The sequence below is a fragment of the Trichoderma aggressivum genome (assembly GCF_033847375.1).
Source record: "Trichoderma aggressivum f. europaeum strain CBS 100526 chromosome Unknown scaffold_034, whole genome shotgun sequence".
In the NCBI taxonomy this organism is placed as follows: Eukaryota; Fungi; Ascomycota; class Sordariomycetes; order Hypocreales; family Hypocreaceae; genus Trichoderma; species Trichoderma aggressivum.
Genome location: NW_026946400.1, coordinates 349,502 through 373,803, shown reverse-complemented (window position 1 = coordinate 373,803; position 24,302 = coordinate 349,502). Strand labels below are relative to the sequence as shown.

Genomic DNA, 24,302 nt, shown 5'->3' with positions numbered 1-24,302 from the left:
TGTTGATCGAATCACTTTATATAATATCAATGTTTGAGATTATCATCGTGTATGCTTCGAGCATCCTCATTGCTACATCTAGGAATTGACTTGATAGAGCGCCTTTTTCAAAGATTGCTCAAGTGACTCAGTAGAATCAACGTATCAGCTCAGCTCCTAGCAGCAGTCACCAAAATGAGTATATGCAAAAATTGAAGGATCAGTTCATCGGGTAGCGTTGCTGGCACGGCACACGAAAAAGATGGGAGCACAACTGCGCCGTTGCGCCTCATCATAACACAAACCCGAGAGATTGATAGAAATCATACTTGTGTCGTGAACCTGGTCAGCATCGCAGAACAAACAGCAGCATCCCAAAGTGACAAAAACAAACGCCGGACCAAAGCAAGCAAGAGAGAAAAATTCTATTTTCATGGCTCGCTGAGCGTAAGATTACACACAGGGCAGATCCGCCGACATGGCAAAGCTGCTGTAGTTGTCGTTGACCATCGGAAGAGTTGATCATATAATGAACATGCATACCCCCAACACGGTAATTGAGCGTTTTTGCCCGCTACGTCGACACCCTTTTTTTCTTCCTTCCTTCCAACTCCGTCCTTGGTTTCGGGCATGCTTCGTCGGGTGTATGATTCATTTTGTTTCAAGGAACATTTATTTCAGCTTGGACCACAGCTTAGGGGCGGCGCATGCGGTAGCGCAGTGAGCAAGGTGGAAGACTAAAAGAGCTCAAGTCAGCCAGCAGAACATATAGGAAAACCATGAGTCATGGGTCGTAATGATATCAAGTCGCCGTGTAGCACTCATGCGATTCATGACACACAAACAAGGGGGGGGGGGAATGGAGTGAAGCCACGTACACTCCTCGACGCAATCCTCCTTGGCCTCGCCCTCGCTCTCCTGCTGGTGGACTCGCTCGACGCACTCGTCGAAGTGGTGCTTGGCGGGGGAGCACTGGGGAGAGTTCTTGCACTCTGGAAAAAACACTCCATGTCAGCAAATAGCGCCCGCGAGCAAAGACAATTGTCGCCAGCAATTCCTGATGCGCATGGGAAAAGCGGAAATGCCTCGCCCCGCACCGCAGGCCGGCCGGGTTTCTCTCAAGACGACATGCGCGCAAAAAGGAACAAGACGGGGATGGAGCAATGACGAACCTTCCTCAAGCTCCTCCTTGGGGTCCTTGATCTCCTCCTCGTCCTCCTCTTCCTCTTCCTCCTCGTCCTCCTCGGCGGCGGGTTCCTCCTCGGGCTCTTCCTTGGTCTCCTCTACGCTGGCCTCGGGAGCCTCCTGTGATGTCAATCAGCCTCAAAGATCCATTGAAAACAGAGCTCTCATGCAGGAATGGGACTACACTTCGACAGAGCAGAAGCCATTTGACCGCTCATCCTGCTTTGCCACCAAAAAAAAAAAGACAAGAGACCAAATGGCTGCAGAGCTGCCCAAGTGTATTTTTTTCTTCTCCCGTCCCCCAATGCCGCACAACATCCCACCTACCTTGGGTTCCTCAGCCGGAGCTTCGGCCTCCACAACACTCCATGGCGTCACCGCCTCAACAATCTCGGAGAAAGCGTCCCAGATACCCATTGCGATGGTTTGGCGAGCGGTGATGTCGCCGTGTGATCGGTTTCCGTGTGCGGTATCGTACGGTTTTGGGTGAGCGGATTGGCAGGTCGGGAGCTGTCGGTCAAATTCGCGAAAAGCTGATCCGGAATTGAGGCATTTTGATTGGCCCGACCCAACCGACCGAGGTCACGGGACATGTCACATTACTTTAATCTTTGTCAGCCGAAAGGCAGGCAGGCTAGCTCTGGTAGCGTCGGGAGGTTATTGGCAGAGCTGGGGTTGCCCTTTTTGGCTGATCCTCACTCAAGGACTGGGGGTGTTTGAGATCTCCGATCAGCTGGGGGGCTGTATCACCCCCTTACATCCACAGCCAGGACGACGGAAGACCTGACGCCGTGTGCAGAGTGAAACGTCAACGAGAGAGAGAGCACATCACACAAGGGTGGGACAGACGCGACGGCTTCAAGTAGTGAATCCCAAAAACAAAAACTGGCATTTCATCAAGCCTGGCCCTGCAGCTGTAGGGCCCGGCGGGCTCTAATAAACCCCCTTGTCCATTTGTAAATAAAACCCGTGGTTCGAATATAATAAGTAGTACTTGTACTTCCGGTGCCATCCAAATCCATCCAAAAGCAACATATTACGGCGGCTAAACCGAGCTGTTCAAGTTGGTCCATTCCACAGAGAAGCAAGCGCAAAATCACAACAGAGATTGTTCGTAGTCTCATTAATCGTTTCGCCCAGGCTTGGCTTCGCTACGGAGCGCGCAAATTATTCCGTCTACTCTTCTTCGGCGCCGCGGTCGACCTCACCACGAATGTGGTCTTCCAGTCGGTTGCTGAGTTGCTGGGCTTGCGCCTCGTCGTAGTTTGGCGGCGGCTCGTTGGGGGCACGGCGGCTCGCGGAGCTGTCTGAGCGGTTGGGTGGTGGGACGGCCAGCTGGTCCGACGACGTCGGCCCCTGATGGCCACCCTCGGCCTCGTAGGCAGGCAGATCTTCGTCTGGAACGCTGGCGCCCATATCCCTGCGCATTTCCTGCCACTGGAAGAGACGCTCTCGCAGGCCAATGTAAGCCTCGTTGAACTCTATCATGCCGCCATCCGAGAAGGTGAACTTGACCTCAACGCGAGGCAGCTCGGGCGGGATTCCACCGCCTGACACGGGAATGCAGTCTGATTTCCAAACCCACCCCCACCACATGGACGAGGAGGTGGTTGAGTCCTGGAACTTTAGGATGGGAGCGCTGAAGGATTCGAACTTTGGCTCCTGGGTTGGCTTTGCCGGGAGGTAGATGATCTGCCAGAGACATTAGCATACACGGGCGCCCAGGCCATACGGCGTCGTTTCTTAAAAGGCTTCACCAACCCGCTTGCTGGTCAGGAAAAGCGCTCCCTTGTCACTCTTGCGCTGGAACGGGACGCAGCGAGCCCTCAGCTCCGGGGGTACAGACAGTTCGCATGATATGCGCCCATCGAGCTTGTACAGGATTGATTCATTCTGAAGCTTCACGAATCCGCCCTGGTTGAGCATAACCCAACTATCGGCACTGTTAGGATCGACCGGCCGCGGGGGAGGTGCGCTCGTGGCGCTCGGGATAAGATAGTCATGAGGATTGTTCATCGTGGGGCGGGGCCCAGGCACATGGTTCCATGAACCTCTGGGCTCGATAGCGGGGCAGAAGGAAGCCGTTGACCAGAACAACTTTCTGGCAGGCGAGCAAGAGCAAAGAAGAGATGCGAAGCAGACGTGATGGATGAAGTGGATGGACAGGTAGGTAAGACAAGGCAAGGCGAGGCGAGGCGAGGCGAGGCAAAAGGAGAGGCTCAGCAGAAGAGAGAGGACCGGAGACGAAGCTAGCTTGCTCCTGTATAGGAAGGCAGACGAAGACGGGCAAGAATAAGAAGAGAGAAGGGGGGGAGACGAGAGAGGAAGGAGAGTGAGGAGGAATTAAATAGTCTGGAGGACTCGAGCCAGGCGACGTTGAAGCCGCGCCAGCTGCAATGATTGGGAGTAGGAGTAGGAGGCACCACAGGACAAAGATGGAAAGGGGACAGTGAACAAGAGATGCGGCAGGATGGGGACAAGGGAAACGAGAGAAAAGAGACGGGACGACGGCGGCTCGCGAAGGAGGCTTACTTTATTGACATTGTTTTTTTCTTCTCCGACAAGGGTTTCGAGCAAACCCTAGCTCCTATCCGGATCGCTGGGCTAGAGCAGCTCGATGGACCGTCCACGTACAGGCACGCCGTGCAGCAGCAGTGCAGCCGGTGTGTTCTGTGTCTGTCCTGGTCCGTCCTGGTCTGTCCTGTCCTGGCCCTGGGCTGGGCTGGGAGGTGCTGGTACTAGCAGGAGATCTCGCAAGCGTCTTCGACAGACCCTGTTGCTGTCGCCAGTTGCAGTGTGGTGGGGCCGGCGCAGGCGCTCAACGTTGGGCGGCCCAAACGGGGGGAGAAGAAGGCGACAGGACCAAAAAGAGGAGAAGGGGAACAAAAAAAAAAGAGTGGCTGGGGGTGTGGGCGTGGAAAGCGTTGTGACGAGAAAGACCAGAAGCAAGCAAAAAAAAAAAAAATTGGAAAAAAAAAAAGCGACGAGGAGTGAGGAGAAAGGCAAAAGACGGAGCCAGAGGAGGGGTGTGGGGGGAAAGAAACTGCACAGCGGCGCCTGGGCCTTGGATGCTGCTGTGTAAGGTGATCTGTCAGGCGGCAGGCTGGAGAGGACGGGCGTATGTAATCCGCGGCGCGGTTGGTGCTAATCGTGCTAAATTCGGGGCACAAAGACGGAGTTGAGCTTGGGGAATAGGTACTAATGGACAGTACATGCCTGCTACTGGAAAGTACCTATAGAAGCTGTACAGTTGATAACATTTGATGAGTGTTCGTATATACTCTACCTGGTGCTATTCACTCCTCTCCGTCGAGGATGAGGATGGACTGAAATGAATCAGCAGCGTTGGGGCACTGCCTGGCACAAGTCATTCGACGGATGGGATGGCCTGGCTGGAAGCAAGGATTCCCGAGCTATCCACAAAAGATGCACACGGAGAACGGCGCAGCTAGGTACGGCAAGCATCTTGGCGGATTCTCGCTGGACACTAGCACCAAAGGGTCCCGAGCAGCAGTGTTAGTCTAGGTAGGTATAGCATTGAGTTGTCTGTCTGTCTGTCTGTTCTGTTCTTGTTGTGACAACTCGAAGATTCGATGCTACCTCAGAGGTATGCTTGCAGAGACAGAGTCACAAGTACATGCACACTCCATGCCTTGGACCACAAGCTGCTTGATGCCAAGTTCGATGCTGTAGAGGGTACATGCTCATGAATACCTCGACATCGCTTTATTGCCTTCAGCCCCAGGCAGATAAAGAGTACTAACCTAGATGCCGGACTCTGCCGTAGCTCGCCTGGTGCAAACAATTGACTGACGACTCGACTCGACTCGACTCGCCTTTGACCATGGAAGGGTGCTACCAAAGTCCGGGTACAGGACAGGGCAGCCCTTACCGCCTCCACTTCTTTAATAGCGGCTGAGAGAGTACTAGCCTTAGTGCCTTGTCCAAGGATCCATCGCCAGCATCGAACCTTGCCGTCTGTCTGTCTTCCTTGCTGTTGCTGGACTGGACTGCACAGGGCAGTAATTGCTTCTCAGTAACACTAGCAGGCAGACGCATCATCAATCTGGTCAATCAATTGGCCCTTGGTACATACTCGTATGTACAGTACAGTACCAGTATGTCCGCCCCCTCTCTCCCGCGACAAGAAGCGAGCGGCCGTGCACTCAAAGGCTCAATCTGGCGATAAGATGCTGCGACGGTAGTGAGTGCGTATGACATTGATGGAGCATCCATATTGATCAACCCGGCCAGCAGCGGCCCATTGAGCGCTGAGAAGGAATCCCATCTCCATCCCTGCCCCGTCGCACAACACCTGCTCGAGTGCAAAAGAGCAATTGACATGTAATAAAATACTGACACCAAAGGATCCATCCCATTGTCTCCCACCTATCGGCAAGTGTTGTACCGCCTCTCACTCTGCCTTGGCTGCTCCATCGCCCATGACTCAGCAGCAGTAGCAGCAACAGCAACAGTATCAGGCCCAAGCAAAAGCACACGCGGCCAAAGATGGGCAAAATGTCGATACTCTCTCAGGACTAAAAAGCAAGGCGCTCCATACGGAAGTTACTAGTAATGCTCAATCTTCTGTATAAAGCATAGCCCTGACAGCTCAGACCGACACACAGCGAGCGAGCGGCTGCATGTGGTCAGCTCCCCTAAAAAGTTCGGCCCTGGTACCTACTTCGTACCTTTGCTAGAAGATTAGCGCCTGCAGGACAGCCACGCTTCTGCTCCTCCCGGCTTCCATAGGCCAGGGCAGGCCAGGGCTAGGGGGGACCGGCCCCATAGCTCGTTTCTGCCCGCCACTATAATGGCTGGGGACTGCTGATCAGTCGATAGGCCTGTACAACCTTAATTCGAATTCTCGCCGTTTCGACGACGACACGCGCCCATGGCTGTTGGGCATCTGATCTCTTCTTCACCGGTTGCAACAGTCGAGTCGAGCCGCCCGCCGTGGGCCTCTGCCTCTGCCTCTGCCTCCGCCTCCAACACGCGCCCCCCCCCTCGTCCTGACTGACTCGCCTCAGTCAGGCGATCTCACCACCGCCCATGTACATCAAGGCCCGCGTCTCCGCGACGCAGCGCCTGCATCATCTGGCTCAATGCGATGCGCGCCAGCTAAGACTGGAGAACCACGCGGGAGCTAACAGGTGAACGCGCAGCTTGTGCAGCCCTCGATACAAGGATTCTCGTCTTGACAATTGGTCGGCTGGCTGGATGGGGGTGCGAGCCTGTCGCGTGGCCAATGGCGACTGGTCCTGACCCTGCAAACCATGCCTTCCAGAGTGGTGTCGAGCTTACCCCGTATGTGCTCCTTGCATTGCCCTAGAGCCTCTCTTTGACTGTTGTCACTCGAGATGTTCGAATCGGGGATTTACCTTGGGCGATGGCGATTACTCCGAAAGGTTAGTAAAGCGTTCAGGGGGGATTTAAAGAGGCGGGGGGGGGAAAGGGGGCGTGTTTGGGTCAAGTCTGGGGGAGACGATCACACATGGCATCAAACCCAGGCAGCACGGAGTTAAAGGTACAATGGCCAACGGACCCGACTCGCCGGCTCTGCGGCTGTTGGCTCCATTCTCCTCGTGACATTGCAACTCAACTCTCCGTACTCGTACAGAGGCATTCGGTAATACATGCCACCCAGATCAGGGGGGGTACGAGTAACGGTGGCAGCAGCCCGGGGCCTTGCGATACTCGTACTTGCATATGCATGTACAGCTATGAGGCGGCCATCGAATGTCCTCGTCATTATCTCTGTGCTGTGCGTTCATCACCTTGCCAATCGTTGTGGATGCCATCATGTCTGCAAACGGCGAATTGCATGGAATAGCATCGAATGAGCAGCAGCGGCAGCAGCAGCAACTTACTTGGCTTTGCAGGCCCAAGACGGGGGGCGGATAAGAATAGCAACAATGGGCTAGACACGGTGGGCACGCGAAGATGCGAACTGATATCCTTGTGTATCTCTCAAAAATCCTGATTTGGGCTGCATGTGCTTTTGGTTGCCCTGGCTAGCTGGCAGATTTTGTTACGAGATGCTGTGCATGGCCTTCGCGTTACCACCAATGTGTGCCCCGCGCGAAGCACAAGGCCAACCCACGGACTTACTTCCTGGATCCCGGTAAGATGTAGGTGACGTACTATAAGTTGTGCAGTTGAGCTTCAGTTGAGGCGAATCAAAGCGTCCAACAGCAAGAGTCGGTGGCTTGCCTTTGTATGCGGCTTTGCGTCGTTGAAATGATGGGGAGGGGGTCAGAGGAGAAAAAAAAGGAGGGGCGCGCGGGGGGGCGGGAGACAGCATGGAAGAGTCTGGAGGCACACGCCCACCACCGAATCGGTCATCGATCTACTGTGATGCCTACCAAGTACCTAGTAGCCACCCAGCCTTTTGATGATGATGATGCCGGCCAAAGTCTGTGAGATTTGCTCTGTGAAGCTATCACATATAGGTGCTTACTTGTAGCCATCTCTACTGACTGGATACGCCATGTTAGTACATTGTTAGTGCACTAATGTGTTTAGGAAGCCAATGGGTTCTTTCACGGAGCCATCAGCCTGCTGCCAGCAGGGCGTACGACTAACCATTTCTCCAGAGATTGCAACATTGATGCCCTCGACGTGGCCCCGGGGTTGGCTGGATCTGCAGTTACATTCAAGCATCAAGCTCTACTACTCTGCTAGTCCGAGCCTGGTATCGGCCGCGCAAGGGTAAGCGAGGCCCCAGCATCCAGCCATTCGGTGACGGCTATTTTCGTTGCCTGCTTTTGCCAGTCTCAGTCTGCTGTCATTGTGGCAGGCTGTGATTCGCATTTGGGCCCCCCTGTCGCATCTGACGAGTTCAACACAGCAGAAGGATTGCCTTGCCTCTTCCGTACAGTCGTGCCTCTGCCCCTCTGGCGCCGGGTCGGAGAGGCTCCGACTGGCCCACGAAGCCCGCAAAAGTCAGGCGATATAATGGAACCAAGATGCTGCACTCGCACACTCGTATATAACAAGTACAGGTGTTTTTCTGCTGCAATCGTCGATCGAGATGCCAGAGTTTTCAATAGTTCCAGTTCGAAACCTTGACAACTCATCTTTTTTTCCCGCCGGCTTGTCACGGCACCCAGCATCACCAATGTGCGACTCGAACCGCCCGCACGACTTGGGTTTCACACAGATCCAGCCCTCAGCCCGCCACACACATCTCCAACGCACATGCTGCTAGCTCGCCGGTCACAATAGGGCGCTCGTCAACCACATCACTTCCCGTCGCTCCCGCGTCCCCTAGAAAGGCTGGCTTGCTTGTCTGGGTGGTTTGGCTTCAGCCGACCCTCCTTTACCCCTTGCCCTGGCTGGACTGGAGCGCGGAGAGACGTCGTAGCAAATCGGGGCAGTCGCTTCGTGTCCAGCCTCACCATGCATGTCCTAGGATCCTTCACGCGGTTCCTCGTATCAACGTTTCCCTGGCGCTTCGCTTGTTCCAACTTCTATTGCTGCTGCTTCTGTTGTCACCCATTGTGCGCCTTCCAAGCAGGGAAATGCACGATCCTGCGATTAGCGCCATCCACGCGCGTCTTCGTCTTCTAAGCACTTGGTGAGAAAAGGGCTCCTTGTTAGCAGCACTCCCTGCCTCGGGTGGTAAGGGAGTTGAGCTGTCTGGTCGCTACGAGGCCGAGTTGCTGTATTGCAGGTACATGTTCGTATTGTATCAGCCCCACGAGCAAGGTCTTGCATCCCACGTCCCGGCCATTCAGGCACAAACTCTGATGCAGCTCCCATGGGGCCAGCCAACCGCAACCAATGGTGGCATCATCTGCAGGACCGATTGCCCGACAACTCTCCAAGCCTATCGAGCCCCCCTCTTCCACCGAATTCTGCCAGAGGGGGAGATGCAAGAGGTGCTTGTACATGCTGGCCCAGCAGGACGTACGGGATGGTACGGGGCCTGATTGGGGGGCCCGGGCTATTACGGCGGCTCCCGATTCTGCTCCTCCGGTCAGGAAGAGAGAAAGAAACGCCCCACTGCTGCAAACCCCCACCGTGGAACGGCCGCTGGACTCTAGTGTATGTTGCTTGGGGCTTTGTTTCTCGTCAAGGCAGGTTCATGTTCTTTCTTATTCTCCTGGTCTGGTCTGTTCTGCAGGCACTGTAGACGTACACTCGGGGACTGGGGAGAGAGAGAATGGAAGGACAAGGACAAGGCATGGAAGCACGGAGAACCTGAGAGACTGGCCGTGCCATGCCGTCCGTGCTGTGTCTCAGCCATCCCACCAGGTGCCGATGGCTGGCTGCTGTGCAACTTGGACGACTTGCACATGAATGCTACCTGCAACTTGTAATAAGTAGACGGTAGGCATAACAGCCGTACGAGTACTGTATGGACGCCACATGCAAATGGGACTGGACTGGACTGGTCATAATCCACAGCTCCATCCGGTCAACAACTGACGTAGCTCCAATTGACACATGCCGCTTGGCGGACGACAATCAGTCGGCATTCAGCCCACGGCTCAAGTCAACTCGCCTCGACTGAACTCGACTCTCATTGAAAGCTGCTGCGTCTACATGCTAGCTACTACATACTAATACCTGCAGTGCGTGATAATATGTCTTGTTGGTGTCAATTCAGCACAGTCTGTCTACCTTATCTACACCTGTAATCGAGTCTTGTCTTCGTACTCCTCAGCGCTTCCTCCAATGGCCGCCGCCGCTAGGTATTTCCGCTTCCAGTTCCATGCTTCCCTCAGCCCGCCAGCCCTCCATCGCTCCTGCCTGCCCCCCGACCTGCCATTGTCTGCTGGCCCGGTCCTACCTGCCTGCTTTGCCCGCCTGCCTTGCCTTGCCTTGCCTAGGTACCGCCTACCTCCTGCGTGCCTGCCTGTCTAGCTCGCTCGCCACAAAAACCGGCCGCCTGAGGCATCATCGTCCAGCGTTCCAGCGTTCCAGCGTCTCCAGCACGAATCATCTGCACCGCACGCCCTGGTCTGTGGCGACTCGTTCAAGGTAACCCGGCCTGGCCCAGCCCAGCCTCAACTGCTCATTTCCACTTCCATGCTCTCCTCCTTCGCATCACCGGCCTCAACCCACCCCCGGGCCCTTTGAGTTGGTTGGCGCTCACCGACTTATTTCTCGCCCCCTCAGGTGCTTCTCATTCGTGCGTCCGCGCTCCGATAACTCGGCCGACTCAGCCCGACTACGGCGAGACAAGCCCCGACAAGACACGACACGACCACGACACGACAGGAGAGGCTCCCTTCAACCAGCAAAGTTGCTGTAAATAGCACTGGGTGCTGCATATTCCCACCCCGGAACCCCGTAGCAGTGGCGGCAGATGCCTCCGTCAGTCCATCGGCCAGCCCTGGTTGTGATATTTGGGCGGCGTTTGGTGTCACATGCCACCGTGAGATCATCCCCCTTCAATAGATATCGAAAAACCGGACATCATCATCATAGCACACACGCCATGGCCCAGTCCCAGCCGTCGCCGCTTTCCAGCAGCATCATTGCGCAGCTCGAAAAGTACTCGGCGTGTGATATCTCGGACGCCCTGCTCAAGCTCAAAGTCCCCGGCGCGGGCTACGTTGCCGACCTGGTAGCATACAGCCCGCAGCAAGCGAGCCAAGCCACTCAGTCACGGGTCACCGTCGCTCCTGTATTCACAGTCTTGTTTGCTCCAAAGGGGCAGCCGGCCGGCCTTAGCGAGGGCGGTGGCAGCCTCCCGCCGCAAAACATCCCCAAGGATGTCCATTGGGCTGATTTGGCCGAACCTGGCACCTTTGCCGTGCTCAAACAACCGCCGGGTCAAACAAACGCCGTCTGCGGCGGCATCATGGCTCTCAGGATGAAAGTCCGCCAGGTAACGGGTATCATCGTTGCCGGAAGAGTGAGAGACCTGGGCGAGTTGAGAAGCACCAATCTGCCTGTAAGAATCCCCTCACCATCATTCCCCGTCCCATTCAGCCCCCCCTGTAACCTGATGTGAGCACCCCCCTCCCCTTCCTCTTCTTCCTTGGCGCCCTCAACTCCTTGACACACCTTCCCCCCATGGACGAGCTCTTTTTCACCAACCTAAACTTTGCAGATCTGGGGCTACGGCACCTCCACCGTAGGATCTGGCGGCAGCAGCATGCCCTGGGCGACCCAGGTGACGGTCCAGGTCAACGGGGTCGACATTAACCCAGGCGACGTTGCTTTCAGCGACCCGGGCAACGGAGTTGTAATTATTCCCCGAGATAAGATCGACCAGGTTCTAGAGCTTTTACCTGGTCTCGTTGCTGCAGATGACAAGGTAAAGGAAGACGTTCTGAAGGGCATGTCGGTCTATGAAGCGTTCAAACTACATCGGTGAGCGTGAGACGAGCGGCGAGTCAGCGGGCTCGGAGCGAGGGTAAGGTAAGTTAAGTTTCTTCTAAATGGTGTAGAATATTCAGGAGTTTCACCCCTCCCCCCTCTTCTACTCTTACCTGCGCGCATCGTGTTTTGGAAGAACTTGGTTACGAAAAGATTCTCTATATCTCATGAGTTGGGAGCAAAGCTTTGTGAGCTCAAATTTCGTTAATACCTATAGATGAAGTTGGCCCGCAGGCTTAGTCGTGTCATTAATTCATGAACATGCAATCATACAGAAGAACCCTTGCCCCCCAATGTTACAACAAAAGAGAGAACAGAAAAAAGAAGAAGAAGAAGAAAAAGATGATCCTTGCCCACTACCCAATATTTCTCCACCTCAAACCGGGTTTTGTTGTTGCCCCATGAGTTCAGGGAGAAGGGGGTGAGACGCCAGCAATAAAAAATACCCCCATTGGCAATCTTCTCTGATGGTTTAAGTTTGTTTTTTTCTTGCATATTTTTTTTCCTTGTCCTTGAAGGCGGTTGTTCTTTTTTTTTTTGTTTCTCACGTCGTCGAAAAACATAGAGCCATGGGGCACATTGTTTTCCTCAAATGCATAAAAAAAGAAGAAGAAAAGGCAGCTTCCCCATCATTTTGCCTCATAACCAGCCATCCTGTGGAGGCGGCTGTGGTGCCTTCTTGGAGCTAAAGTTGAGCTTGGGCATGTCGAGCTTTGGTGCGTCTTCCACCTTCTTCCGCGGGGAGCCAGACTTGACGGGGGACCGGGCATCAGCAGGCGGCCCGTATCTCACGTCCTTGACGTCCCATCCGTCCTCTGCGGCGGCGGCCACCCAGGTCCTCAGGCCGGTGTGGACGCTGCCGTAAAACTTCTCCTTGCACAGGCGCAGGCTGCCGCCCATGCAGCGCTCCCAGCCCGAAATTCGAAGGTCGGCTCGAAGGCGGTTCCTGTCGTCGGCCGTCAGAGTGCAGGCCAGGATGGCATTCATCAGGTCCAGGTGAGACGCGAGGTAATTGGTCGCGTCCCACTCCACGCCGCCCACATAAGGGGCAGCGGCCACCGGGGCCTTTTCTTGGGGGAAATGGCGGCGCATGTATGCATACTGCTCGTCGTCGTTGTTGGTAAGACGGCCCATGCCTGCATCGCCTGAGCTGTCCGCGTCGGCCGTCAGCGCCACCACGTTGAGGTGATGGAGAAAGATCCAGAAGACTTCCTTGGTCACGCTGACTACCTCCTTGCACCAGACGCGGTAAGGCCGGTCTTGTCTCATCTCCATGACGAAGGGGAGCGGTCGAGCTGACTCCTCCGGCTCGGGGTCCCGCAGGTGTCTCAGGACGCTCCTGGCTCTGATGACGCGCTCGGCAGACGAGGCGGACTCGATGTACGTATACAGTACCGACGTGACAATATTGCGCGTAGTAAACTCGCTGGGGCCCTTCTTCTCCGGGTCGAAGAGTAGGTGTAGTAGTTTTGGGAAGAGGTCCGCCTGGACCAAGTGGAGATACTTCATGGCCTTTGCCGTGGTGGACAGGGCCTTGAGACAGAGGAGATTCTCGTGGAGGAGAGCATCTTCGTGCTCCTCTCTATTTCATCAGGTTAGACGAGCCACGCCACAGAGAGAGGGGGGAGAGGGAGAACGGAATGAAAGAGAGGAGGAGGTAAAAAAAAAAAAAACATTACGTGACGGGACATGGCAGCTTACCTCCATTCCACCTCCATGATGCGATTCAGCAACCCGACGATTTCCTTCATCCCCCCGTGTTGGATAAACTCTTCGATCCAGGCAACGGTCTCGTTCCGCAGCAGCAGCCTTAGCTTGTGAAGCTTGCCCACCTCAAACTGCTGCGGCTGGCGCACCTTTCTAAGGTACGCGACATAGTCGGCCGGGCCCTGCTGGAGCTTGATCTTGGACAGCAACGTGCTCCCGGCGGACGAGTTGCCGCTCGAAATCGGCCGGTCGCTGGCCACGCTGTCGGCCGATTTGTTTCTGAAGTGACGGCCCAGCGTGCTCTCTCCCTTTGTGGACTTTTTCGATGACGAGCGGGCTTTCGACGACGAGCGGGCCTTTGACGTCGAGTGGCCTTGCTGCTGCTCCTTTTCCTTTTTCGCTCGAGAGAATGTGAAGCTTCTGCCGCGATTGCGCTTGGGCTTTTCCTCCTCTCCGTCGGAAACGACGGCGGAGTCTGTCGCGGCGGCGGCGGCGGCGGCGGAAGAGGAGGAGGCGGAAGCAGCAGGGGCGCCGTTGGTGCTGTTGCTGAGGCTGGTTCGCGGACGATCCTGTTGTTTGCGCTCCAACTTGGCGGCCCGCATCTCGGCCCAATCCTGTCTGATAAACTCCATCTTGATGGTATCGCTCAGGTTCCGCATCTTGTAGCGCTGGTTCTCTGGGATATTTCGACGGTCTAGGAGTGCCTCTAGCTGCTTGTTGATGTCCTTGAGGTCGAGGACGTGACCTGCCGTCGTGGGCGAGCCGCCTCGGGGGGTCGACGTCTCTGATTTGGATCGGCCATGGCTGAAGCTGGCAAAGGCGCCAAAGACCTTGCCTCGTTCGCGAATGGACTTGCCCTTTGACGATGCCGACTTTGACCCACTAGGCGATTCCGACTTGATGGACGACTTCTTAATGTCCTGCTGTGACCTGGTGGGATGCATATAAGTACGCGGCCGTTCCTTGGCCATTGAGCGCCTCTCGGAAGAGTTCCTCGAACTTCTAGTTGGGCTTGGGGGTGCCAGAGAACTCATGGACTCATTGTTGGCGAACTGGGCGTAGACTGGCAGGGTGGCACTGCGCGGCTCATCCGGCGTTCTATTTTCCTTATCCTTTCCCGACTGTATGTCGTCGCCGTCCGTCACCAGCTTGTGCAGGCTCTTGATCGTCTTGGGTCGGCCGAGAAGACCGGTGAGCTTCTCGCCCGACTTTGCCTTCTTGGGGCTCTTGGTCGGAGACGAGTCGCGCGACTTGGTCATGCTGAGGAACAGGCTCTTCTTGGTGGGCGATTCGTCGCGGGCGGCGGGCTCGACATCTGGCCGGCGTTCGTCTCGCGATTTGCGGGAGGGTCTTGGGGCCGGCTCTAGCTGGTTATGCTGCAGCTCGCCGAGGGCGCTCGGGTTGTGGCTGTGCCTGGCGAAGTTGCCGACGGGCATGATGTTTGAGAACTGGGCCTCCAGGGGCGAAGCTTTGGGCAGCTGCAGGGCGTCGTTGGCGGACTGCTCTCGGCGGTGGATGAACTTTAGGACGGACGGCTTCGATCGGTGGCCGGTGAAGTTGGCCGTGGGATTGTTGTAGACGCCATTGCTCGAGGCCATGGCACCCGGCTTGCTGCGTCGAGCAGAACCCGGCTCTCTATTTTCCTTGATCTTTCCTTTTTCCTTTTTCCTTTGCCCCCCCCCTTTGTTCTCTCTGTCTAGGGTGCGTGTATCGGCTTCCGCGTTGCACAACCAGGCCGTCCTATGCGAAAAGCTGCCTGTTACACAAACAACAAGACAGGAATTGTATTGATTGTCTCGGATTTGGGGGGTGAGGAGGGGAGGAGAAGTAGAAGCACAAGTAGAAGTAATGCGGTGGAACAGATACAGGAAGGTATAGCCGGCTGATACGATGATGACGATGACGATGACGATGACGATGACGGTAGTAAAACGCGACAAGAGCTAAGGCGAAGAGAAGGAGAAGAAGAAGAAGAAGAAGAGAAGAGAAGAAGAAAACAAAAAGAAGCCCGTCACGGGCCAGAAAGGGGAATCTGGCGATGGCTTTGATGATGATGAGTTGGGATGACGGAAGCACAAGCAAAAAAATAAAGGACGAAAGCGCGCGCCGAAAGGGGATGCCTCGAAAGCTACGAAAGGCAACGCGGCATTGCAGAAGGAAGGAAAGGCTTTGGGCTCTTGCTTGTGTCTCTTTCCGGTCGGGGTGACCCTTTTTTTTGACCTCTGCACAGCAACCTTGCCTTTTGCGCCTCGTTACTTGTACATGTTCTTTTGCAAGAGGACGGGCATTGCGTCAGGTGGAGAATTTGGGGAGGTTCCTTTAGGGGAGCGCCGAAGCACTTTCAGGGAGTCGCGCGGTCGGATTTGCTTTGGCTGGGCTGGGCTGGGGGGGGGGTTGGAAGTGGCGGGCTGTTGTTGATGTGGGGGAGGCGGTTGCTGGGGCAACGGGGAGAGCGGGTGACATGGGGGTGGATGGTGGATGGTGGATGGTGGATTGGGAGGGCATGCAAGCATTTTGGGGGATTGTGCAGTAGTCCGTACGGTACCTTTGACTTTTGCTACTGTTGCTGCTAGTGCTAGTGCTGGTGCTAGAGGCATGTACATGTGCGTAGGGACCTTTTCCTTTTGCATTGGGTCTACCTGGTGTAGATGGCTTCTGCCGGATGAGGACATGCAAAGCTGTAGGTAGAGCATATACGGATTAGGACGAAAGGAGATGCTACAGCTACAGCCACAGCTACAGCTGCCCTGTGCTGAGCTGTGCCGTGCTTAGCTGGCCAGTGCTCTTTTTTGGGGGGCGAGGCGACTAGAAGTACCCGACTACAGTAGAACACTTGGGTAGAACAAACGCGGAACCGGGGGGCGGTGCTGAGCCCGGGGCTGCGGGTTGCTTTTTCCCTGGCGGCGTTTTTGGCGTGGCGGCGACAGTTGAAGAGGGTGCGTGAGTGAGACATGCAGCAACAAAACGATGTGCCGGTTTCTGGGGAAGGCAGAAAGAAGAAGAAAAAGGGACGGTGACTGGCTGACTGACTTGTGTGCATGTGAACGAGCAAGTGAGTGACGTCTTTTTTTCTCTCTTCTTTTTCTTTCTGGACTGTGGTGGGCTATGATGTACATTTCGGACAGGGAAGTTTTGACAGAGAGAGAGGAAGAAAAAAAAAAAAAGAAAGAATGAGCAAGGGAGTTGAGTGTGATTGTGACGAGATTGAGAGCGGCATCTTTCGTCACACGGCGGGGCGGGCTGCGTGTGTTTATGTATCTTGCGTCAAGTGAGGTGAGCAGGTGAGGCGATTGGTGAGGATGGCGTGCAGGAGGAATCGTGGCATTGGCGAATTGCAAGGCGGTTGGTCAATTGGCGGTCTGGTTGGGGGTCTTTTGTTGGTCTTGAGGATGATTTTGGACAGAGGGGGACCTTGAAGATGCATATGCGCGTATGTATGTGTATGTGCGTGTATATGTAAGTGAGTATGTAAGTGTGTCTGTAATGTATGTTACGTGTTGTACCGTGCCATGTGTACGTGTGGCATGAGAGAGATAAGAGAGAAGGGGGGCGGATGCTCGGCGGTCATCCGTGCAAGGAAGAAAGAAGGAAGAAAAAAAAAAGGCATACATTACGAATGCCTGAGTCAAGTTTGGGCGCACGTGTGAGTTATCATTGCTGGGTGAGATGCAGGGGTGTGAAGGGGAAACGGGAACAATGGGAGTGACGATATGGGCATTGACCAAGCTGAAGAGAAGAGAAGAACAAACAGAGCAGAAAGACTTGAGGGTAGAAGAAGGCGGGAAAAGAGTGAATTCCCTGTGCTATTTCACGCTGATATATAATGTCTCGACTCGGTTGTTGCCGGGTATCTTGGTATGGAAGAGATAATTGACGTGTCACTGCGCTTCATGTGCGTATACTACCTCCTATGTCTCACGTCTTGACCGTAGTCTGCATGCATGCAAGCAGCAAAACAACAGCATAAGAGTCGACTTACTCCGAGCAAGGGGCTTCTATCAAAAAACACTTACCACTTTACTACCATGTCGCCATTAAAATACCAAAAAGGTGGAATTCATTTGTCAATTGCAGTCTATGCAGCCTGAGCGAATTACCCAGGTAGGTAGGTCATGTTATCCCATAACCTCCATACATGATACATGTGATTCTCCCCCTCAGCTTACTGTCTCCTTCTTTCTTCTTTGCTTACAATACATTCCATAGCCAACGCGCGCAACTCTTTCATCATACATGATCCAAAAAAACAACAAAAATTCATCGCTAAACTATCTTTCTTGCTTTGCTTTCACTTTTTCTCTCTCTTCCTTTTCCTTTAAAACTGCTTGCCCTTGTATCCCTTGGGCGCCAGCACGACATTGTACTCGAGATCCAGCTCGGCCTTGTCGTCGCCCTTGAGCGGCTTAAAGTCGATGATGAGGTCGTCCTTGACGGCGAAGACGGTGTCGGTGGCCAACCAGGGGTCGTCCTTGGGGTAGAGCTGGGTGGTGCAGCCCTTGTACTCGGGGTGAGTGACCTGGATGGATCAATGTCAGTGTTGGGCCTCCTTTCCATGCTGATTTCTTCCTTTTTATATTCATCTAGCGGATACTCACCATGATGTGGATGTGGGCAGGGCGCATGGGATGCCTGTCCATGAGCGACAGCAGCGCATACGAAGGCCCATCCGTGGGCAGCGAGTACGCCGTGGGATGGTAGCAGTAGAACCAGTATTTGCCGCTCTCGTCGGCCTTGAACTTGCCGCGCAGGTTGTTGGGCGTCTGGTTCTCCGGGTCCTGGAAGTCGTACTTGCCGTTGGCGCTGGCCTGCCAGATGTCGAAGACGGCGTTGGGGATGGGCTTGCCGGTCAGCAGGTCGGTGATGGTGCCGTGCATGAGGGCGACGCGGCCCGAGGGGTTTGGATCCTGGATGATGGAGGCGCCGTTGTCGCGGAAGGGGGCGTTGGGGGACCAGAAGGGGCCGAGGATGGAGGACGAGGTCGGGTCGACGTCGCCCTCGGCCACGATTTTGTTGGCGATTTCATCCACGAGGCTGCGTATTCGCTGTCAGCACATCAACAAGAACGAGGCTGGGAGCAAGGACAAGAGGACAAAGACTCACGACTCCAGGCCCAGCACATCAGACACCCGGTGCGCCTCGTTGCGCGTCTTGGTCGAAATCTGGCCCACGGCGTTGATGAAATGCACGCCCGTCATCCACTCGTCCACCGTCAGCTCGACCTCGCGCGCAAAGTCGTGCAGGTGCCGCAGCAGCGAGCTCATGACCTCGCGGTTGCGCGGCGTCATGTTGGGGCCCATGGTGTCGATGACGCGCTGCGTAAAGGTTGGGTCGAAGCGGCTGCTCTGGCCGTTGGAGCCGTTGGAGGTGCTGCCGTTGGTGGCCATTTTTGCTTGATGATGTGGAAAAGATGTAGATGAGAGAGAAGATGCAGCTGTTGTTGTTATATATATATACCGAGATATCAAGAGAGTCTATCTTGAATTGGGAGGATGAGTGAGGTTGCGAGTGAGTGAGAGATGCAGATGGACGGCATCCATCACTGATATATATAAAAAATAGAATAGCATAGTATATACTCCGTAATGAGTATTCTAATTAGTGTCCATCCAATACCACCACTGCTAATCCAAGCAAGCAAATCTCCATATCCATCCATCCCACTTTGATCTCACATGCCATCATCCCCATCCCCATCCCACAGGCGGATAAAGGCTTCGTCTCTCTCTATCCCACCTCCGCGCCACCCCGTCGTCAGTGGAACCCCCCCAGCTAAAGACTGGGACCCCCCCAAAAAAACCAACGGAAAGCATGTCCGGGAGCTGATGTCGGGACTCGTGGCGGTTCGTATCTCCTGGTACTACCGCAAACGCTGCAGGGGTGGGTTGCATGCCTTTGCAGTACCTACTGTACTCGCAGGTACCTGGATAGAATCATGTACAAACCACATGGCGACATTTCTGTCTGCCTCCCTCTCTGTAGGTAGTATTTACTTTACCTTTTCTAATACTTTTTACATACAACTCATCCAGCAAGTAACATTCTCTCATCCTCTACTCGTAACACTCAAACACAACGAAAATCCCCTCCCAATCCAACCAACCAACTAATCCGCCCCCTCCCCTCCCCGGATCCCCCTTCCGGCCCCCCTTCAAACCAACTTCACGGCTACATCCTTTATCTACCCGGCCCATTCCATTCCATTCAATTACCGAACCTACAAACCGGCGGCAAAGAGCCCCTCACTCTCTTTAGCGCCTCCCCCACATTTTCCTTCTTCTCTGTAGCACTTCTTTTTTTGTTTTCGCCCCGCTATTGGATTTCTCCGGATCCAGCGCGCGGCAACGATCCAATGCCCTTGTTTCCAATACTAACTCACATTTTCATGTGGCATTGTTAAAAGAAAATTCCAATTCGGCGCCCCGGATATGGCGGCGCTAGCAATGGAGGGGGGGAGAGAAACCAAAAAAAAAAAAAAAAAAAAAACGCGGCACTAGCTTCGGGATGTTGGAAGCAGCAACTGCAAGCGACGCAAGCGACGATGCATGGGTAAATCAATATCCTGGAGATATTAACAAGCAATTACCTATCCCGTTGATGCTACACTGGGACCCCCCCGTTCGACCTATTGATTCCAAGTTTGCCGTTTCATCGTCATGCGCAGATGAAGCCATCACGCTCTCTTGTCTTTTGTCATCGTAATCTCGGCTCCTGCACACGGTTCTTCTCTCGCAATCCCTCACTCTCACTCTCACTCTCACTCTCAGCTCATCCTCATCCCGCTCCCCAACGCATCTCACACGTCGCAAACCAACAAGGTCGACAACAACAGCAACGACACAGGATGCCCGTCCATCACCTCATGGTCGGCACGTGGACGCCTCCCGGCGCAATCTTCACTTTCGCATTCGACGACGAGGCCCTGACGCTCAAGCTCATTGCGCGCACCGAGCTTGCCCAGGACGAGCCCATCTCGTGGATGGCCTTTGACGTTGGTCACGGCTCGCCAAACCTTTGATTCCTCTTCACTCCGAATATACTGATGCCAACTTTATTCTTCTATAGCATGAAAAGAAAGCCATCTACGGCGCCGCCATGAAGAAGTGGTCCAGCTTCAAGGTCAATTCTCCCACCGACATTGTCCACCAAGCGTCTCATCCCATGCTTCACCACCGTGCGTTCTCACTTCTCAATATAGCTATATTCAACTCTCATCTAACAAGACAGCCCTCGCCGCATCCTCCGAAACAAACACCCGCGCCATCTTCCTCCTCCCCGCCCGCAAGCCCCCCTACGCAGTCTACTGCAACCCCTTTTACAAGCACGCCGGCCACGGCTCCGTCTTCACCACCGACCCCAGCTCCGGCGCCCTCGCGACAAACATCCAAAACTACGAGTACCAGCCAAACAGCGGCATCCACGGCATGGTCTTCGACCCGGCCGAGACGCATCTCTACTCCGCCGACCTCGCCGCCAACAAGCTCTGGGTCCACAAGAAGCTCGACGCCTCGTCCCCCGAGCTCCAGCTCGTCGGCTCCGTCGACTGCCCCGACCCGCGCGACCACCCGCGCTGGGTCGCCATCCACCCCTCGGGATCCTACCTCTACGCCCTCATGGAAAAGGGCAACCGCATCTGCGAGTACCTCATCGATCCCCAAACCCACATGCCCGTCTTCACCCACCGCCACTACCCCCTCGTCCCCCCCGGCATCCCCGACCGCTGGACCCAGTACCGCGCCGACGTCTGCGCCCTCTCCCACTCGGGCAAGTATCTCTTCGCCTCGTCCCGCGCAAACAGCTTCGACCTGACGGGCTACGTCGCCGCCTTCAAGCTGTCCGACACCGGCGCCATCGAGCGCCAGATTTGTCTGAATCCCACGCCCACCAGCGGCGGACACAGCAACGCCGTTGCGCCCAGCGACTGGTCCGACGAGTGGGTGGCCATTACCGACGACCAAGAGGGGTGGCTGGAGATTTACCGCTGGCAGGACGAGTTTCTGGCGCGCGTGGCGAGGGTGCGTGTCCCGGAGCCGGGATTCGGCATGAATGCTATTTGGTACGATTAGACATGACAAGGAGGGGGCGGCAAGAGTTGGACAACTTCAAAGTAATAGAATGATAGAGTCCAGACAGACCAAAGGACGAAGAAGAAGAGGAAAAAGGACATGTAGAGCATATCAAAGAGACATGTAATATTGAAATAAAAGAGAACAAGGGCTTGTCTTCTCCGTAACGAGGAGCAGCATCCGAACCCTTTCAAAACGCTAATATATAAATCGTTGAAAATGGGGAACTGCACTTTTTGCGACCCAGTGACCAGCATAACATTTTTTTGGGTTTCTCTTTTGACATCATCCATTCTCTGTCGTGTTTCCTCCTGTTCCATGCACACTCGGGATCTGCATTTTCGTATCACCGCCGCTCACTTGCACCGTTTTGCCCCTTGCCCAGTAACGGCGTGTTTTCATTGTGCTCATCCGCGCCCTCTGCGCCGATAGCAGTCACCTTTGCGTCAGGGGTCGTGGCTGTCACCACCGTCGTTCCCAGGCCCTGCTTGATCTTGAACAAGCTTCCTCGTGTGCTGCTCAACGGGTTCGCCGCGCGGTTCGCAGGGCCAAGCTTCAGCTGCTGTCGCATCTCGTCGAGTGAAGCCTTCACAGGTACGGTGTTTTTCCCGAGGCGACCGTCGGGTCCTGCTGAGTGTTGGCGCTTCATAAACACGGCAGTTTTGGGAGGCCGCTCAAAAAGGTGGCCCGAGTCGCTCTTGTAGGAGCCGACTTCGACATCCTGACCTTCTGTATGCTTATGGTTATGGTTGCTGCCCGCATGGTCTGGCGTCTTCCTAACCGCCACACCCGCGCCTGGCACGTCGCTGTGTCTACGGTGAGCTCGGGGAGCAGGGGTCAAACGCCGAATTGCCTTGTGTACGTCGACGTAGACATCTGATTCGTCAACAATTTCCCTGCATGCCTCGTGTCAGCAACTGTAAGAGTGCGCCACAAGCAGTTGGGAAAAAAAGATAAGAATAGGGAGGGGAGGAAGAGAGAAGATAGGGGAAAAGGGAAACAAAAAAAAAAAGTCCCATCTACTCTACTCACTCTCCAATAAGCTCTTCAATAACATCTTCCAAAGTGACCACACCGAGAGCGCCGTGGTTAGAACCGGGAAATTCAGAGACCAGGACCATGTGCGATTTGCCTTCTTGGAAGAAATTGATTATGTCCAAACAGCTCGTCTCGGGGCGTGTTTCCACAACAGCTCCCAACTGCACGTCCCTAACCGGAATCCGGTCCTCAGGGTCGTACGTAATGAGCGTCTTGACAAGAAGCATGCCCACAAAGTCGGTCGGTTTGCCTGAGCGGTAGATTGGAATTCTCGAGTATCCGGAAGAGAGTATCGTATCCATGGTGGCCTCATCCAACACGTGGTCCTCGGCAAGAGTAAATACGTCGTCCATGGGCGTCATGACTTCCGATACGGGCTTGTCCTTGAGATCTAGAACGGCGGTGATGATGGTGACCTCGTCCTGGTTCAATCGTTCCGACACTTCGCCAAGAGACTTGTGTAGCGTCACGAGCGTCTTGAGGCCGCTCTTCTTGTACAATGTGCCGTGATCCTCTCCTAGAATCCAATCGAGCAGCTTCGCGGTGGGCCATGCCACTGGGCCCAAGAGGTACATGAGAATCAAGACGGGCGTGGACATGTATCCGCCAATAGGCAGGCCATATCTCACGCACACCGATTGAGGCACGATTTCGCCAAAGATGACTACGCTCAAGGTTAGTCTTGGTGCACGCGGCAACGGAAGCAAACAGACAATAAAGGACAAGGATAGGCCAGGGGTGCTCACCGATAAGAATTGTACTACCCACGACAGCGGCAACACCGCCGCCCAAGAAGCGGTCCAGCACCACAGGAAGCGATTCGTTGACGATGACGTTGGCGAGCAGCAAGGTGACGAGCACCCAATGCTTTCCGCGGTTGAGCAGCTTGAGGACTCGTTTTGCGTTTTTGTGTTGCGGTTCGTCGGGGTCGCCGGATAGGACCTGGAGGTAAATGGAGTCTTGGCCCATCAATCTGCCGCAATGTCAGTTTCGCATGCCTTCGGATGTGTTGGGTTTGGGGCAGACGTACGCGATAGTCAAGCCTGCAAAAGCACCGCCTAGGAGAACCAGCGTCATCGACGAGACGGCCAGCACCCACACGGGGGTGTTTGTGTCATGGTGGTCGGGCGCCGCCAAGGACGACACTGGTGCTGCCGAAGCCGTCAAGCAGAGACCGAGCACTCGCCCCAAGCCGAGGACAGCAGGGCGGAAGCTGGCAAGCCCTCCGGTTGCTCCTCTCCTCGGCATAGCAGGATGAGTTTCTGGCTGACTCGGATCGAGCGAAGAATGCGTAGACCGCCGGTATCGAGGCCGTCAAATGTCCGACCAATTGTCCTGATGAAGGCACGTTCGGTGTTGCGACTGAGAAAAAAAGGACCCGCAGTCACTGGCTGCTGACGGTCGCGGGCGAATGTCGCCAAAAACGCGAGCTGACGTCGTCGAAGAGATGAAGGAACCAAGGACCGAGAAGGAGAAGAAGCGGAAGAGCGAGAGTGAAAAGAAGAAGCTCGTCTGCCAAAGTCAGCGCCGATTCCGATGCCTCGTGGGGGGTTTCCAAAGCCCTTGCGCAACCTCGCGAGGTTTTGATGATGAGAGAGTTTTGGTTGGATGTAGCCAGCAGGAGAGTCGTCGGAGCTCAGCACAACTCGGGAAGCTTTTTGGGACGCTCGAGCCTTCTGTGGGCCGCTGGAAGGTTAGCGGCCTCGGTGGAATCCAGTGGACCGTGCGCGCTATGACGACTGGCCTGGTTCCTGCGCCAAAAGCGGCCCCACGGCTCGGCAGTACGGCAGCGTGTGCTGGAGAGCGCACTACGGCCGATGTACACTGTACGTACCTGTCCATTAATGTGTATGCCCTCTACCTGCTCACACATGCTCCTATTCCACTGTCTTAGCATCGTATCGCATTGTTTGCAGCTGATTGATTCAGAATAAAAACACTAATCAAATAGAGTAGTATCTAAGCTGTGCTCCAACGTCTCTCTTTCTCCGGCAA

General features: G+C 54.9%; 8 protein-coding genes across 8 annotated transcripts; 3 read left to right on the top strand and 5 right to left on the bottom strand.

The window, feature by feature from the left end:
- Window positions 1-651: 651 nt before the first annotated feature.
- Window positions 652-1,581, bottom strand: Triagg1_7655 (uncharacterized protein; the record flags this gene model as incomplete). The annotated part of the gene is made up of 4 exons (XM_062902414.1): window positions 652-716; window positions 858-971; window positions 1,152-1,284; window positions 1,492-1,581. 4 exons carry the CDS (start codon window positions 1,579-1,581, stop codon window positions 652-654), a joined length of 402 nt encoding a protein of 133 aa, XP_062753480.1.
- A 759-nt stretch (window positions 1,582-2,340) lies between these two features.
- Triagg1_7654 (uncharacterized protein) lies at window positions 2,341-3,180 on the bottom strand (the record flags this gene model as incomplete). The annotated part of the gene is made up of 2 exons (XM_062902413.1): window positions 2,341-2,856; window positions 2,926-3,180. 2 exons carry the CDS (start codon window positions 3,178-3,180, stop codon window positions 2,341-2,343), a joined length of 771 nt encoding a protein of 256 aa, XP_062753479.1.
- A 7,432-nt stretch (window positions 3,181-10,612) lies between these two features.
- Window positions 10,613-11,670, top strand: Triagg1_7653 (uncharacterized protein; the record flags this gene model as incomplete). Its single annotated transcript, XM_062902412.1, has 3 exons — window positions 10,613-11,071; window positions 11,231-11,493; window positions 11,571-11,670. The coding sequence occupies 3 exons, from the start codon at window positions 10,613-10,615 to the stop codon at window positions 11,668-11,670; spliced, it is 822 nt and encodes a 273-aa protein (XP_062753478.1).
- A 468-nt stretch (window positions 11,671-12,138) lies between these two features.
- Triagg1_7652 (uncharacterized protein) lies at window positions 12,139-15,836 on the bottom strand (the record flags this gene model as incomplete). Its single annotated transcript, XM_062902411.1, has 3 exons — window positions 12,139-13,081; window positions 13,201-14,946; window positions 15,463-15,836. 3 exons carry the CDS (start codon window positions 15,834-15,836, stop codon window positions 12,139-12,141), a joined length of 3,063 nt encoding a protein of 1,020 aa, XP_062753477.1.
- A 1,685-nt stretch (window positions 15,837-17,521) lies between these two features.
- Window positions 17,522-18,590, bottom strand: Triagg1_7651 (uncharacterized protein; the record flags this gene model as incomplete). The annotated part of the gene is made up of 3 exons (XM_062902410.1): window positions 17,522-17,722; window positions 17,802-18,237; window positions 18,307-18,590. 3 exons carry the CDS (start codon window positions 18,588-18,590, stop codon window positions 17,522-17,524), a joined length of 921 nt encoding a protein of 306 aa, XP_062753476.1.
- Window positions 18,591-20,047: 1,457 nt separating this feature from the next.
- Triagg1_7650 (uncharacterized protein) lies at window positions 20,048-21,269 on the top strand (the record flags this gene model as incomplete). Its single annotated transcript, XM_062902409.1, has 3 exons — window positions 20,048-20,194; window positions 20,269-20,377; window positions 20,431-21,269. The coding sequence occupies 3 exons, from the start codon at window positions 20,048-20,050 to the stop codon at window positions 21,267-21,269; spliced, it is 1,095 nt and encodes a 364-aa protein (XP_062753475.1).
- A 346-nt stretch (window positions 21,270-21,615) lies between these two features.
- On the bottom strand, window positions 21,616-23,555 carry Triagg1_7649 (uncharacterized protein; the record flags this gene model as incomplete). Its single annotated transcript, XM_062902408.1, has 4 exons — window positions 21,616-22,165; window positions 22,302-22,971; window positions 23,054-23,280; window positions 23,338-23,555. The coding sequence occupies 4 exons, from the start codon at window positions 23,553-23,555 to the stop codon at window positions 21,616-21,618; spliced, it is 1,665 nt and encodes a 554-aa protein (XP_062753474.1).
- Window positions 23,556-23,718: 163 nt separating this feature from the next.
- On the top strand, window positions 23,719-24,201 carry Triagg1_7648 (uncharacterized protein; the record flags this gene model as incomplete). Its single annotated transcript, XM_062902407.1, has 1 exon — window positions 23,719-24,201. The coding sequence occupies one exon, from the start codon at window positions 23,719-23,721 to the stop codon at window positions 24,199-24,201; it is 483 nt and encodes a 160-aa protein (XP_062753473.1).
- Window positions 24,202-24,302: the final 101 nt, after the last annotated feature.